Source organism: Bos javanicus, chromosome 19 (genome assembly GCF_032452875.1).
Source record: "Bos javanicus breed banteng chromosome 19, ARS-OSU_banteng_1.0, whole genome shotgun sequence".
Lineage (NCBI taxonomy): Eukaryota > Metazoa > Chordata > Mammalia > Artiodactyla > Bovidae > Bos > Bos javanicus.
Window position 1 is genome coordinate 49,916,391 of NC_083886.1, and position 16,055 is coordinate 49,932,445.

The 16,055-nt window shown below is 43.7% G+C and overlaps 1 protein-coding gene across 3 annotated transcripts in view; it reads right to left on the reverse strand.

Annotated features, from left to right (window-relative positions):
* The window catches only part of TEX2 (testis expressed 2), a 114,371-nt gene that overhangs the window by 39,421 nt on the left and 58,895 nt on the right, over window positions 1-16,055 (reverse strand). For all 3 annotated transcript variants that reach the window (XM_061392355.1, XM_061392356.1, XM_061392357.1), the window contains exons 3-5: window positions 4,597-4,797; window positions 2,878-3,217; window positions 1,364-1,611 (exon numbers count right to left, since the gene is read on the reverse strand). In XM_061392355.1, coding sequence (XP_061248339.1) covers window positions 1,364-1,611; window positions 2,878-3,217; window positions 4,597-4,797 — 789 coding nt within the window. The remainder of the gene's footprint in view (window positions 1-1,363; window positions 1,612-2,877; window positions 3,218-4,596; window positions 4,798-16,055) is intronic.

Sequence of the window (16,055 nt, forward strand, 5' to 3'; positions counted from 1 at the left end):
TGAGGGCATGAAGAGGAAGGCCCAGATGCTTCCGGTTAACAGAAACACAGTCATCTGATCAGAGGTCAAACACTTTAGCAGCTGAACATGGCTTCGTCCTGCTCCACAGGTGGAGGCTGTGCCTCAGAACCTGGTCGAGCACAGTCTGAGAGGACCCACCAAGATGGCAGTCCTGGCAGCCAAAGGGCCTCGGAATCTCAGATCAGGTTTTGAGTGCTCCATCACTTAGCAACTGTGAAATTAACCTACTTAACTTCTGTGAGGTTGGGTCTCTCCACCTACAAAATGGACAGTACTAGCTGGTTTGCAAGACTGTTCAAGGGATCAGAGTAATTCTATTAAAGGATCTAGCAGAATCTGGCAGATGGCAGCTTATATTAATCACAAATGCTCTCGAGTCAATGTCCAGCTTGTTATACTAATACTGTGCAAATAATGCTGATGGTAAACCTTCAAAAGCCCTGGACACAGCTGAGGAGTCTGAGAAGTTGAGAATACAATGGTTATTGAAGAATTAGACCTGTGTTGCTAATGGTTTTGTGAATTTCCCTACTGATCACCCAGCTGCTCAGATCAAACGCTAGGGGTAACCTCTGACTGCTCTGGTTCTCTCCATCCTGCATGGAATTCACCCGAAAACCTAGCCAGCTCCCTCCAAGAGTCTCCCAAAGGCAGCTGTGTCTCACCCCTGCTGTGACCCCTCAATCTCAGCCCCACTCTCAGCTGCCACCATCACCTCCCATCCACCCTCTTCCTCTTCTGCCCCTTCCCCATGAGAGTCACATATCTTTTTCAAACTCAAATCAGATCAACATTATGCCCAGCTCAAAACCCTCCCAGGGCCTCCCATGATCTGACTGATGAGGAGCTGACCTGAGGAGGCCCTGCTTCTGTCCCTCGCTCACTGTCACCCACGCCAACCTCATGGCGGTTCCCTGAACATTGCAGCCACATCCCTGCTTTGGGGCCTCTGAACCTTCTGGTTCCCACACCTGGAACGCTGCCCCCACACAGATCACAGGGCTCGCTTCCTCACTCTGGCCAAGGCTCTGCCCAAGTGTCGCATCCTCAAAGAGGCCCTCCTCTTGAGAGCATTGTGATCATCAATCTAAAGTAGCCATTCTGGCTACTTCCCATTCTCCCTTGTTTGGCTTTATTGTAATCCTTATCGGCACCCGATGTTTGTTGCTGTCTCCCAGACTAGAGTTCAAGTTCCCTAAGAGCATGGCCCTCATCTGTCTGGTTCATCACTGTGTCCCCAGTGCCTGGAACAGGGCCTGGTACAGAAGAGGTGCTCAGAGGGCTAAAGTACGAAGACCTGAGTTTACACGTAGAACAGCCAGGCCAGGGCAGCCAGCTTTACCTTTTTCCCTGCGGTGGGGCTGCTCTCCGCGCTCTGCACAGGGCTCCTCTGGGGGCTCCGGTTTTCCTGGGGGACACACCTGGCCATGTACACGCTGTAGTCCAGAAGCATCTTTTGCCGCACGCCACCCACTAGCTCCTTCTGCTTCGGCTGGGCCACGAGCTCGTCCACGCTGCCTTTGCTGCTGCTGCGGCTGTGGGTCAGGTGCCCCGAGGGGCTGCTGTGTCTGCTGTGCGAGGGCAAAACCCCTGAGGCAAAGAAGAGATGGCTGTTAACACAGACGAAGAGCGTAACAGCAAGGGAAACGGAACACAAAGCGTACTCCACTGGGTTCAGCTGAAAAGCGGCTAAAATGCTATCAATCACTGTTTAAAAAATATAAGACTATTTCTCACCCTGAAAGACACCTTCCATTGTAATGATAGATTATTTTTTTAGAAGAGTTTTTATTTTTCTTCGAGATGATTCAGAGTAATGGGAGCCATGATAAATATCTAGTAGGTACCTTTCTTTCTTCCTGGTAACCTCTTAGGGTCAAATGAAGGACTGACATACCTCCCAGGGGCACATGGAAAGGGGGCAGAAAGCTAATTGGAACTGCCATAAGCCTGTGGATGGACAAATACACCATCTTTCATTCATTCATTCATTCAACACATTTTTTTAATCAAGCACTTTCTCTGGGCCAACTCCACATTAAGAAAAAGATTAAGACATACACAATAACTGCCCTTGAACTCAGGCAAGGGCACAGTTTTCTGTAATAAGCACTGTAACTGAAGCACGACTGGGGAGCATAGGGAGAGTGCCTCTGCCCGAGAGAGCTGAGAGTCGCTTCCCCCAGCACTGACCTCCACAGGCAGTGACCTCTGGACTGCCCCTTGAAGAAATAGTGGGCAATTTTCCCGGCCCAGGTGGGGAAGAGCATGCCAGGTAGAGGGAACTGCATAGGCAAAAAGCAAAGATGGTGCAGAAAGCAAAGCCAGTGTCCTCCAGGCACTGTCTGGAGGACAGTGAGAGAGTCAGTGATGTTCCAAGCAAAGTACATGGGACAGAGGGACAGGAAATGAGCACAGGGGCCTGGTGATTGAGGCAAATGCAGCGAGTCAGGAGCCCAAGGATTCTGGCACTTGGATGGTGGTCTTGGGCATGGAGGCCATGCTGAAGGCCGGGAGCTTGAGAGCATGAGCTGCCTTTTCACCGGCCTTCTTATTATAACTAGGGTTCTCCTGCTGCTGCTTCTCTTGGAGGAACCTCAATATGTAAAAATAAATATACTCCTTAAGGAACCAGCAAAGACAAAAAAAAAAAAACTATAAATGTTTCCATCGATGGTTAAATGATTCGGTTCAGTGTACTGCAGTGAGCAGCCTAGAAGGCAAATGACCCCTGAACACACCTTCGGTGGCAGACAGTCCATCAGTTCAGGGTGGGCTTCCTTCCTACCTGGGGCTCTCTCAATCCGCTCACAGGCCCTTTAAAAATACATAAGCACTTAGCACACATGTCATTACCTGCTTTACTTCCAGAGACACCAGATGGCTTCTTGGTTTCTGACTTCGGCTTAGATGCCAGAATAAATCTCCTAAACCACTCCTCTTTTTCTCGGCCAGTTCTCCCAAAGAGATAGAGTATCTGATCTCGATGGCCAGATCGCGTTCCCTCCTGAGGGTGGGGTGGCTTCTTAGGGTCCTCGCCTCCCAGCTCCCGCTCAGCTGGTGGCTTCTCTTCACAAGTTTCTTTGTCGGTCTGGGCCTTAGACATAAAGTCATCTTGTTGACCAAGCTCAATACAAATGGGGTACTTTTTATTCCAGATTCTTTTTCGAGCCAGACTTTTAGGCACCAGATAAACCTACGGAGAAAGGGAAATGATTTACATGCTAAATTAAGAACTGGCTATGATGAGCACTACTACCGTGGAGAGCACAGGCGCAGACGTCAGCGTCACTTTTGACTACAATGATGAACGTAGAAGAGTTACCATCTGTCCATAACACGACTAGAGAAACTGTAATTTTTTAGAATACTTATTTATTATTTATTTGACTGCCAGGTCTTAGTTACAGCACATGGGATCTTTAGTTGTGGCATGTGAACCTTTGAAACTAAAATTTATAGAAATGACTTTTTCTTCAAAGTAAGTCCAGGAAGGAGATGCTCAAGAACTTCTGCCAGTTACAAATATCTATGATTTCCAGGTAACAGTAGCACAATAACCATTTAGAGGATGATCATCAATTAAGTCTGGATATGAACTGAATTCGGAGAAGGCAATGGAACCCCACTCCAGTACTCTTGCTTGGAAAATCCCATGGACGGAGGAGCCTGGTAGGCTTCAGTCCATGGGGTCGCTAAGAGTCGGATACGACTGAGCGACTTCACTTTCACTTTTCACTTTCATGCATTGGAGAAGGAAATGGCAACCCACTCCAGTGTTCTTGCCTGGAGAACCCCAGGGACGGGGGAGCCTGGTGGGCTGCCATCTACGGGGTCGCACAGAGTCGGACACGACTGAAGTGACTTAGCAGTAGCAGTAGCATGAACTGAATTTAATGACCCTAGGCCAAACTTAAGCTGAGGAGGGGAAAAAGAAGAATTTATCAAACTAGATCTTGACAGGAAGCTCCAGTTAATCAACCTCAAGAATGAATTTATTAAAAAAAAAAAAAAAACTTTTAAAAACTTCTGCAATTTTTGGGAAACTCAAAGATCATGCATGAGAGTTTTAAGAAGAACAGAAAACCTACAGCTTTTTGGAATAACAAATAATTTACATTTCTCAAGAACAGAAGTATGTCATACTTTTAACAAAATGTGGTTATTTTGCATATATATCCATAATTTCCAATTTATAGGGCCTCCATTAGTCTATTAGCCAGCACTGTAACGTGTGACTTTTTGTTTGACCAAAAAAATTAACTCTCAAAGTCAGAAGGGTGTATGATGCCTTGCTTCTCAAAGTGTGGTCGGTGGATTAGCAGCATAGATATGACCTGGGAGTCACAAAAACGCAGACTCTCAGGGCCCCCTCATAATTGCTGAATCAGATTCTGCAATTTAAAAGACACTCGGGTAATTCATATGCACATTAACGTCTGACAGGTACTGCTCTAAGTTAGACTAATACTTTAAAAACACACACAACCTTTTTAAGGGAAAAACATACAGTAAAGCATCCAAGATTCCAAATGCTTTTCATTCATCTAAGCTTCCAAAACTAGACAGGCTCACCTTGCTGTCCGAGAGGTCGTAGATTTTCTGGCTGATGTAGGTGACCTCTGGTTTTGTTTCATTGTAGCTTGCCCTTCTGGATATATTTTTATTGGGCTTTGAAAGTCTCAAGGTCCCACCCTCAAGTCGAACAAAGACTGAATGTGTCAAAGTCGCATGGTAAGTTTCTGGATCATAGTTGTAAATCTCATTCATCCATCCCTGATGGAGAAAATTTTCCATTAATAAAATGAGAATAAACAGACATCTGACTCAGTATGAAAACGATGGCCACTTCAGTATTCAGGACACCGAAGCCAAACTTGACAATGATGGAAGTACTAACTTATTTAACAAGAGACTGTTGAGACAAGCTGCTTACCTTGAAGGATAATCAGTGCTGAGGAGTATTCTGATATGTTTCTGATAACTAAAAACCTGGATTCAGGCTGGAAAAGATAATGTCCATTTTCTTAAATAATTAAAGGCTTTTTTTGAAGCTGATAAGCAAATCAGGAAACTTAAATGTTGTTTTGATGTAAATGTAAGTCTCTCGCCCTGACCTCCTCTGGGGACGAGTGATCCCACACAATCTGTTCTTCTTAATTAACCCGACACATCCATTTCTCAGCCCGCCTGAAAACAATCTTTGAGATTTCACAGATGATATTAACTCATGTTACAGTACCATTCTCCAATTATATCTCAGTGAAATCACATAGTAAAGCAGATGATCAAGAGTTAGGTATTAAATAGAACTTTCCTGGTGGCGCAGTGGATAAGAATCCGCCTGCCAATGTAGGGGATGCAGGTTCGATTCCTGGTCTGGGAAGATTCCACATGCCTAGCAGAACTAAGCCCGTGCACCACAACAACTGAAGCTCTCACTCTAGAGCCTGTGCTCCGCAACAAGAGAAGCCCCTACTCGCCACAGTTAAAGAAAGCCTGCATGCAGCAACGGAGACACAGTGCAACCAAAAATAAATAAATAAAATATAAAAATAAATAAATAAATTGCACTTATACATATGCCATTTCAAAAAAAGAAAGAGGCATTAAATAAATCAGATATGATCAACAATACACCAAAATTCAAAGATATATAGTAACTTTTGAAGTTGTGTTCCAGGTTCCCCCTACCCATTAGTATGTTTAAAAATTCCCATATGAATACAAAGAGCAAACATATATACACACATATGTGTGTGTGTGTGTGTGTGTGTGTGTGTGTGTGTGTATAGGGGCTGTGCTGGGTCTTCACTGCGGTGCTTGGGCTTCTTGTGTTGCGCAGCATGGGCTCTAGAGTAAGGGCTCAGTAGTCAACAGTGCAAGGGTTTAGCTGTCTCGGGGCATGTGGGATCTTAGTTCCCTGACCAGGGATCAAACCCACATCCCCTGCAATGGAAGGCAGATTCTTAACCACTGGACGACCAAAGAAGTCCCAAGAGCAAACATATTGAACTGTACAGGCAATACACAACACCATTACACCATTATAAAATTGTCTAAAGCTGGTTTTAGCTGTAGTCAGTATTCATCATTTAACACTGCCAGCCCCACAGTACTTTTTCAGATGATATGGGTGCCCCAGATCTCTTTAAATGAAGTCCTTTAGGGAATTTTAATTACTATGTTCCCACTCTCCTCATTTCATAAATGTCTTTGAAATAAGCAGAAAAATGCTGAAGATCACTACACTGGAGCTGGGGTTGCCATTCAAGAAATAGCCATTTCCATGGTGAGTATTTGAGTCTCACACTAAAATCTTGAATTGAGATCCTTGGCAAGTGAGGGATTCTCAAAATTCTGTTTTATTCTTTCATCCATTCATCAAAACATTCACTGAATCTACATGCCAAGCACTGTGTCAGGAGTTGATACACAGATTTTTAAAAGAACAAGATTCTTGACCCAAAGGTACTCCCAAAACAGTAGAGAGGAATCGGTCCTCATTTCACCATTCCACGATCCCACTAGAGTAACCATTAAAAAAAGTCCTCACAAAGAGTATCCTGAGCACGTGATTGGAAATAAAAACAGACAAATACACTTCTTTGTCATTGGGTGTGTGTGTATGAAATTTAAGAGCCAATTATATAGATTTATATACTTCAGATCTTTCGAATGAGCTAGAAATATTTCTCCATCCTCCCAAAGAGTCATTGCATCTATCTAAAAAATGTTGGATGAGCAAGCAGTGGCCATGGGAAGAGGGTGTAATCTAGGTGTTTGAAAAGAAAGGGCAATGATCAAAGCAATGATGCAAAAAAAGGGGGCAGGCGAAACAGCAGCACTGGAAGGTCTGAAGTGCAGTGGACGGTCAGAGCATCAGCTTGGGTGGGCTTATTTTGCTTAGGACAGAACTAAATGCAACTTTTGGTTCACAGTTTGTCTTTTTCTTCAGTCCATTCACTGATTTTTGAATGTTGAACAGCTTGCATTCTTGGGAAAATTATGTATGGATCATGATGTGCTGAAGTTGGATTATACCAGCTCACGAGAGCTGATTCCACACATCTTTGTCCAACTCCACGTTCAGGGACCTTATGTTGGTAACTTGCCAATTGGTTATGGTGGGAGATTTACACCATGGAAATCCATACAGAGGGCTTCCCCCACCAGCTGGGGAGCCAGTTTACCCGCACAACACAACTATTACGCTATTTATACATTGTTGAATTCGGTTTGCTGGTGCTTTGTTCATTTGTCCCAGTGCATGAGGGAAGGTTTTTCTTTTTTTTTGCAGTATCTTTTGGTATTATCTAGTCCATGGGGTCGCTAGGAGTCGGACACGACTGAGCGACTTCGCTTTCACTTTTCACTTTCATGCACTGGAGAAGGAAATGGCAACCCACTCCAGTGTTCTTGCCTGGGGAATCCCAGGGACGGGGGAGCCTGGTGGGCTGCTGTCTATGGGGTCACACAGAGTCGGACACGACTGAAGCGACTTAGCAGCAGCAGCCTCATAAAATGAGTTGAGAAGTGTTCCTTCTATTTTCTGGAAGAGTTTGTATAGAAATAACATTTCTTCCTTAAAGGTTTGGTAAATTTGCTATGGAAGCCATGTAGGTCTTAAGTTTTCTTTATAGAAAGGTTTTAAATATGAATTCAATTTCTTTAGTTACTGTTGGACTATACAGGTTATCTATTTCTTCTTGAGTGAGCTTTGATACTTTATAAGGAAATCTGTCTATTTCATTAAGTTATCCAGCTTCTGGGCATAATGTTGTTTGTAGTATTTCTCTGTTATTCTTTTAATTACTATAGAGCCTGAAGTGATGCTCTCTCTTTCAGTCCTGATACAGATAATATTTCTTCCTTTCTAATATAATCATTTAATACTATTAACTTCTCTCTAAGCACTGTCAGCTCTAATTCTTGATTTGCTATATTTTCAATTTCATTCAGTTAAAAATATTTTCTACTTTCCCTTGTGACTATCTTTGGACCCATAGCTAATCACAAGTGTGTTGTTAATTTCCAAATATCTGGGAATTTCTCAGATATATTTCTGTTATTGATTTCTAGTTTATTTCCATTAGAATCAGAGAATGTGCTTTGTGTAATTTCAGTTCTTTTAAGCTTGTTAACGTTTGTTTTATGGCCCAGAATATTTTCTATCTGGGGACTGGTTCATGGACACTATAAAAAATATGCTTTTTGCTATTGTTGGGCAGAGTTTTCTATAAATGTATTTATTTGTCTTTTTAAACACAAACCTTCTTCACTAAAGATATCCTAACATATGACCCACAGTTTTCTTTTTTATCCAATTTGGTTGTAGAAAATACTTTCTTACATATAACAGGTTTACTACACTTAAATTCCTAAAGGCAACTAGATTAATAGAAAAGTTGAAGCAGATCTGATTTTTCTGGGCTGCTTCAGAGCCATGCTCAAGACCAGGTTATGTTTATTTGCAATGTTACTAAAACCAAGAAGAATCCATGGAAGGAGGGAAGGATGGACTGGTGCTGAAGAAGGTCTAATGGTCAAGGAAGGACTATGAAACTGAAATGGCAACTTGCTATCGGTGTCATTTAGGAGCCATTTGGGCACATGGTCCCCACCTGGGATTGCTTTTTCTTAAGTACTGAATTCATTACAATATTGCTTCTGTTTTAAGTTTTGTTTTTTTTGGCCATGAGGCATGAGGAATCTAAGCTCCCGGACCAGGGATCAAACCCGCACCCCCTGCACTGGAAGGCGAGTCTTAACCACTGGACTGCAGGGAAGTCCCTGATCATCATAATTTGATATGACAAACATTTTTGCAATAATATCTCCATATAAACAGAGAAGGAAATGGCAATCCACTCCAGTATTCTTGCCTTGAGAATCCTATGGACAGAGGAGTCCACAGGGTCACAGAGACTCAGACACAACTGAGTGACTAACACACACATCGCCATATAAAAGGCTTTTTATTAGTTTCCAGTCATGTAAGATTATACTAGACATATAAAAAAGCCAACAGCATGAACATGGTTCTGAAATTTTTAATAAAATTCCCAGCCTTATAGTTACCATCCAGTTACCAGACCAAAAGTATGAAAGGAAAAAAGACAAGCATTATATTGTGAAGTTATCTCAAATATAGGACAGTCTCTGAGAAAGAGTGTAAAGAATTTTCCCTTTTTGAAACTCCTAAGACTAGACAGGTTATTTATGAGTAAGAGAAATTTAAGAATAAAAGATTTGATTGTTTCTCTCCAATTGGGCTTCCCCGGTGGCTCAGCTGGTAAAGAATCTACCTGTAATGCGGGAGACCTGGGTTCGATCGCTGGGTTGGGAAGATCCCCTGGAGAAGATAAAAGCTACCCACTCCAGTATTCTGGCCTAGAGAATTCCATGGACTATACAGTCCATGGTGTTGCAAAGGGTTGGACACAACTGAGCGACGTTCACTTTCTCTCCAATTGCTTTCATTTCTTCTTTCCTAAGTCAGAAAATGTGGAATTATCCAGGGAAGCACTATCTAATGGAAATACAACATGAGCCATAAATGTGCATCATGCTATGCTATGCTATGCTAAGTCACTTCAGTCGTGTCCGACTCTGTGTGACCCCATAGACGGCAGCCCCCTAGGCTTCACCGTCCCTGGGATTCTCCAGGCAAGAACACTGGAGTGGGTTGCCACTTCCCTCTCCAATGCAAGAAAATGAAAAGTGAAAGTGAAGTCGCTCAGTCGTGTCCGACTCTTAGCAATGGAAACATGTAATTTTAAAGTGGCTAGTAGACACACCAAAGAGAAAAAAGCAGGGGAAATTAATTTTAACAATGTATTTTATTAACCTAACATAACCAATTATCATTTCCTTTTAAAATATTTATTTATTTGGTCTCAGTTTCGTCACATGGTATCTTCCTTGCATCATGTGAAATCCCTAACCAGGGATCGAACTGGGGCTCCTGGCATTGGGAGTGTGGAGTCTTAGCCACTGGATCATCATGGAAGCCCCCAAATGATCATTTCAACATGTAATAAATATTAAAAATTATTAAAAAAGGCTTTTGTTTGTACTAAGAGAACTCTGTAGTAAATACGGTACTAAACAGTCTTTGTTTTGTACTAAGTCTTCAAAATCCAGTGTGTGTTTTACACTTCGAGAACATCTCGGTTCAGAAGAGCTACAGTTCAGTGTCAGTGGCCACACATGGCTGGGGGCCACTCTATTAGACAGCCAGGCCCAATTCTGGGGTTCCAGCTTTTTAAACCTAGGTGCTGGGCTCAACCAGAATGGTCAAAACCCTCCTCTTACAGATACTTCCATCCATGCAGGTTTATGCTGTGTGTTATTATTAAATGAGAAGATACTCTAAGTCATCTCCAGATGAACCATGCTATTTTAGAAACTCAAAACCCCTTTAAAAAGCTAACATCAAATACTTAAAGCTCAGGAATAAGAACAAAAGTAATCTAGCTAACAGGCTAAAACTGTTTAAAAGCTCATGAAGTTCTATAAGCGCATTAAAAGATACTCAACTTGTGAACAAACTTACACAACATTTTTAGCTTATTCCTTTGATTTTTAGTAGAAAAGACAAGACATAGGCATGCTCATAGGCTTGCTCAGGCGAAGAACCATCACTCTGCACTACCCTAACAAACAGCTGCTCAGTTTTTGTTCCTTGCCGAGTTCTTATATTTGGTTAACGAGAACAACCGTTTGTTTCCAGGTGCTTCAGGGACTGGTTTTAGCCACAAAGCCAGGCTCGCGATGCAGCCGCTTGAGCCACCACTTGAGCCCTCTACAGAGTTCCCCTGGGCCACTGCCTGTGTCCGCCCATGTGGCCACAGCTCTGAGGGGAGATGTGGCTGTCCTTTGCTGATGGCTCTGACAGGGACAGACCACCCTCCGCCACCCGCCAAGCTGCAGGAACACTGGAACAGGCTGATTCTGAGGAATGTGGGGCAGTTTCAAGTCCCCAAAACCACAGGACCCTGCCCGCCCCACTAGAAGGGATGGCAGGGAGATGCAGGCGGAGGCCCATGGAGAGAGTCCAGGAGACGCTTACCCAAAGCGGAGGGGCTGCCAATTCCCCTTCCAGTTAGGACTGGGGCGGGCTTGACCCTCCTTCTCCCAACCCCCATCCTTTCACAATCACCCGAGGCTGTGCTCCAAGTACAAAGGCACCTGTGGTTTCTCCTCCTCTTTTATCTTCATATTTCCTCCTTCCGGCACTACCATTCTCTTCTTTGTATTAAAAATATATCGGAGGTTAAGGTCCACAGCTGCCAAAACCGAATAAATACAACCCACAAATCAGGATTTGAACTGCACATCTGCTGCGAACACTCGTTTGTTAGCTTCAGTGAGTCTGGGTCCTTGACTTTACTTGATGACATGAAAGCCGCTGGTCCAAACACAGGCATGGAAAGCAACTCACATCCATCAGCAGAACCACTAAGAGCGTGACACAGTTAGGTTCTGATCCTGGCTCGACCACGGACTGCCTGGCTGCAGGACACTTAACCTCAGACCCTCGGCTTCTCACCTATAAAAGGGTCTGGCATGTCTCCCCAGCTTCATGCCTCCCTTGTCCCCACCTCCCACTAGGCTCATGCCAGAATGACTTTCTCCACACTAACAGTACTTAATTTTTTTAAAAAATATATATTTATTTTTTAAATATTTATTTATTTAGCTGTGCCAGGTCATAGTTGTAGCATTGGAAATCTAGAGTTGGGTATGTGGGATCTAGTTCCCCGACCAGGAATTGAACTCAGGCCCCCTGCATTAGGAGCTTGGAGTCTGAGCCAATGGATCACCAGCCAAGTCCCAACAGTACTTTACTGACGTTCAGTCTGCATGTAGAAAAGGAACAAATCATATGCATATGATGTTTAAAAGGCTAATATTAGTATTCGTTATAAAAGCTTGCATTTCAGTTCACATTATGATCCTGGCCTTCCCATGAATTATCTCCTTCTGCCAATTCCCTCAGAATTTGTAGGTAAGGAAAGTGGTGAGGCAGGTTAAGTGATTTGCTTAGACAGTGGGGTTTTTTGTTGTTTTTTTTTAAAGTGGTCTGTGGAGCCGCAGATCTGGGACTTAAACCAAGTCTGTCTGCCTTTGAGGTCTGGGCTCCTACCCCATCTCCATGGCACAACACCACCTTCAGCCTGGCTAACATCTGCCCAACCCCTGGGTCACGGAAAAGATATCACATTTCCCAGGGAGCTTCCTGGATTTCCTAAACCCTGTTCTTTGTTACCTTTATCCTTCATTCACTAACTGCCTGGTTTACTTAACTGAAGACGCCACAAGACAACCACAGTTGTTAACAAACGTTTGTTGACTGACTACATAAATGCAGCCTAATTCAGAGGGTGGCTATGAGTACTGAATAAAATCTGTAAAGCACAAGTAAGCAGGACAGGTTGGCGTGCCCATCACAGCCTGTAGGCACAGTTGTGGCTGCTTAGGTGGAGAGAAGCAAAGGAATGAGCTGAGATCCTACTAAGCGCAGGGGCTGCAGGGTTTACTTTGAAGTAGAAGACTTGGTCACTGTTCCCAAAGAGGAGAATCAAACCATAATTGCATCAAAGAGCACAGAATAAGAGAAGAAGCAACTCAGAAAGATACCAAAGAGTGAACACTGTTAATGCTTTCCAGCCTGGAAACTGAATTAGCCACTTCCCTGGTGGCTCTTATGGTAAAGATTCTGCCTGCACCGCAGAAGACCTGGGTTTGATCCCTGGGTTGGGAAGATCCCTTGGAGAAGGGAATGACAACCCACTCCAGTACTCTTGTGTGGAGAATTCCATGGACAGAGGAGCCTGAAGGGCTACAGTCCATGGGGTTGCAAAGAGTCGGACACGACTGAGCAACGAACACTTTCTAATACTTATCAGAGAAAGCAGTGTTGTGACTGGAGCCTAGATGTCCCCACTCCCATGGAGGGCTCTCTGGAACATCACAAGCTTTGATAGGAAACCCTGAGAGAATCACAAGAGCTGCTGCTTGATCCACATTGTCAGGCACCCAGGATGCAGACTGGCCATTGGGAGGCTCAGGTCAACAGGTGGCCAGGCACTACCGCTCTCCAAGCTCCCTGTTCTGCCCCTGAATGCACTCCTACTAACTTGAATCCAGGCTGCCCATGCAGAGAGCAATTACCCAGGACAAACTCTGACTGCTTCTTTTGTGTGTGTGGCTGCATCGAGTGGCATGTAGGATCTTAGTTCCCTGACCAGGGATTAAACCTACACCCCCTTATAGTGGAAGCTCAGAGTCTTAACCACTGGACCATCAGAGAAGTCCCAAAATACAAGATTTTTTTCTTTTTTTAATTTTTTGGCCTCACCATGTGGCGTGTGGGATCTTAGTTCCCCAACCAGGGATTGAACCTGCACCCCCTGTAATGGAAGTATGGAGTCTTAACCACTGCACCACCAGAAGTCCTGTGACTGCCTTCTGATACCAGCAATCAGCTAACTTTTTCCTGGGGCCTGACCTACTCCCTGGATGAAGCTATACATAGAATTTCCAGACCAAAGCTGCCAAAAATCCAATCTTGTGAGCAGCACAGCAGTTCCAGGGCCTTCATCTTGTTCCCCATATAGTGACCAACTGTCTGCTACTCAGCTGTTCTAAAGTTCTGAACCCTGAATTGCTTACCAAGTAAGATCTTTCTCCAACTTTGTTTTGTTATGGGACACGGGGGTGGGAATAAAGGGAAACAGATACAGTTACTAACTCATTCCATTTCAACAGCTCAACTAAAGAACTTCTCACTGGAGAAGGAAATGGCAACCCACTCCAGTGTTCTTGCCTAGAGAATCCTGTGGACAGCGGAGCCTGGTGGGCTGCTGTCTGTGGGGTCACACAGAGTCGGACATGACTGAAGCGACTTAGCATGCATGCATGCAAAGAACTCAGAGACACTCCCAACCCACACTAGAGAGTCTTAGACAAGCCTTATTTCTTTCTGACGCTGGAACTGTCAGCATGGAGACACAGGGCCGGCCGCTGAGGGGGACAATGACTACAGTCAGCCGGTCTGCAGCTGTGTGGCCCACAGTCTGGTCCTGTGATCCCAGCTGTAAAAGGTCAGGGGTTTCTCTTCAATTCTCTGCTGCATTTAGAAGCCGTGAGTGGCTGAAAGTACAAACCACAATCTATAAAGGGGTTCATTTAATACTTGAGAAGATTAAAAGCTACAATTAACCTTTTGCAAAATAATAAACTCTGGAAGAACTACTACTGTGCTCACTTTCAGTTACAGTGCCGATCAGGAGGTCAAGGCCAGTGCTCTCTTCGTCAGCTTGACGTTGAGCTGACCAGAGAAACGCGACAGCCCTTTGGCCTGAAGAAGCAATGGGGATTTCTGTCTTCAGTGTGTGAAGTGCCTGGGCCAACATCCCGCTGTCACACAGCTGTGCTGGCCACAAGGCTGCCTGCCCCTGCATCATTCCTTCATCTGGTCTTTCAGAGAAGGAGCAAACCCTAAACATAAGAACAGAGCCAGGACCGGAGGTCCCTGCCTCTGAAATCATCTCCGAAGCACACAAAAATGTGGTTATTTTTCTTTTGTCCCCCAGACTAAAACATAAGCAGGGTTTTCACTTTGCCAGGCTCCAACCCTTTTTGATGTATTAATGGTTTAGAACCAGAGTCATCAGTTAAAACATAATATCACAGATCATGGACTTAGAGAATATGGCAGGAACAGTCTGCTAAACTTTAGATGCTAATCTGATTTTACCCACGAAAGACACATAGACCTACTACGGACACAGAACTCACACTATGAATGACAGGCTCAAGCCAAAAAACATTCAAAATAAATGCTGCTTCAAGACACTATCTTAAAAAAAATTAAAAGTCCATTAAGGGAGGAAAGCACCAGCATCAATACTATCCACATCCTCTGACTGCTGGCTTCAAGGTCACCTTCACGGCAGTGTCACCAGACGCACTGGAGTCAGGGTTAAAGCCACAGTCTCAGCCTGGGAGAATGGCTGTCATCCTAGTTTTTCCTGTCTTTTGGGGCAGCTTGCAAATTCAGGTATCTGCATTGGCAGACAGTGATTCAGGTAGGAAATAACAATCATGTACATTAGAAAAATAACACTGAATATCAGATGAACCAATGAAATAATCAAGGTCTGATTTATGTCAATACACAGTAAACATTAAATCATATTAACAAGTGTTGAAATTATAAAACAGATTAGCAAGCAAATAAATTAGTAAATCAGCTTTAGCTCACACATCCTATCAGTTAAATTTTTTTGAGAATACTCACAATATATACATTTACTTGTAAACTATCAATACATACATGTTCTAATACAGCTTTTATAAAATACAGCTTTTATAAAAATTAAAAACAGTAATAAAGAGCAAAAAATGAAATATTTAATAATTAGCCTTTTCACTAACTTAGTTATTACTTTCTAACAGCTTTTTACTATCTTCAGCTGACACATCAAGGCTCAATATATATACTTTATAGGGTGAGGCTCACTGTTAATGATAATGGATGTAAATCCATATTTCAAACAGTCTTCTTGATAATTTCCAAGGATACTGACCAAAGGTCAACAAATGGGCAGGCTCTAGATTTCTGAATTTTCAGGCGGAACAAGAGAAGCCCAGGTTGAGGGAAGCGATTCACCCTCAGTAACTTAGGAAAGGAACGTTTTTGGGTGAGGAACACCCTATCTACTTCTGTCTGTTCTTGAGGCTTGCCTGGGAAGGGACTGTGAGAGAAGGTGCTGGCACTGGTCATTTCTATGTCTTGTCCTCTTCTCTGTTGATAATATCTCCAGACTCCAGTTCTCACAGAGATGAAATCAAGCTTTTTATCACCCTTCTAGCACCTTCCCTGGAGAAGGGAACGGCACCCCACTCCAGTACTCTTGCCTGGAAAATCCCATGGATGGAGGAACCTGGTGGGCTGCAGTCCGTGGGGTTGCTAAGAGTCGGACATGACTGACTGACTTCACTTTCACTTTTCACTTTCATGC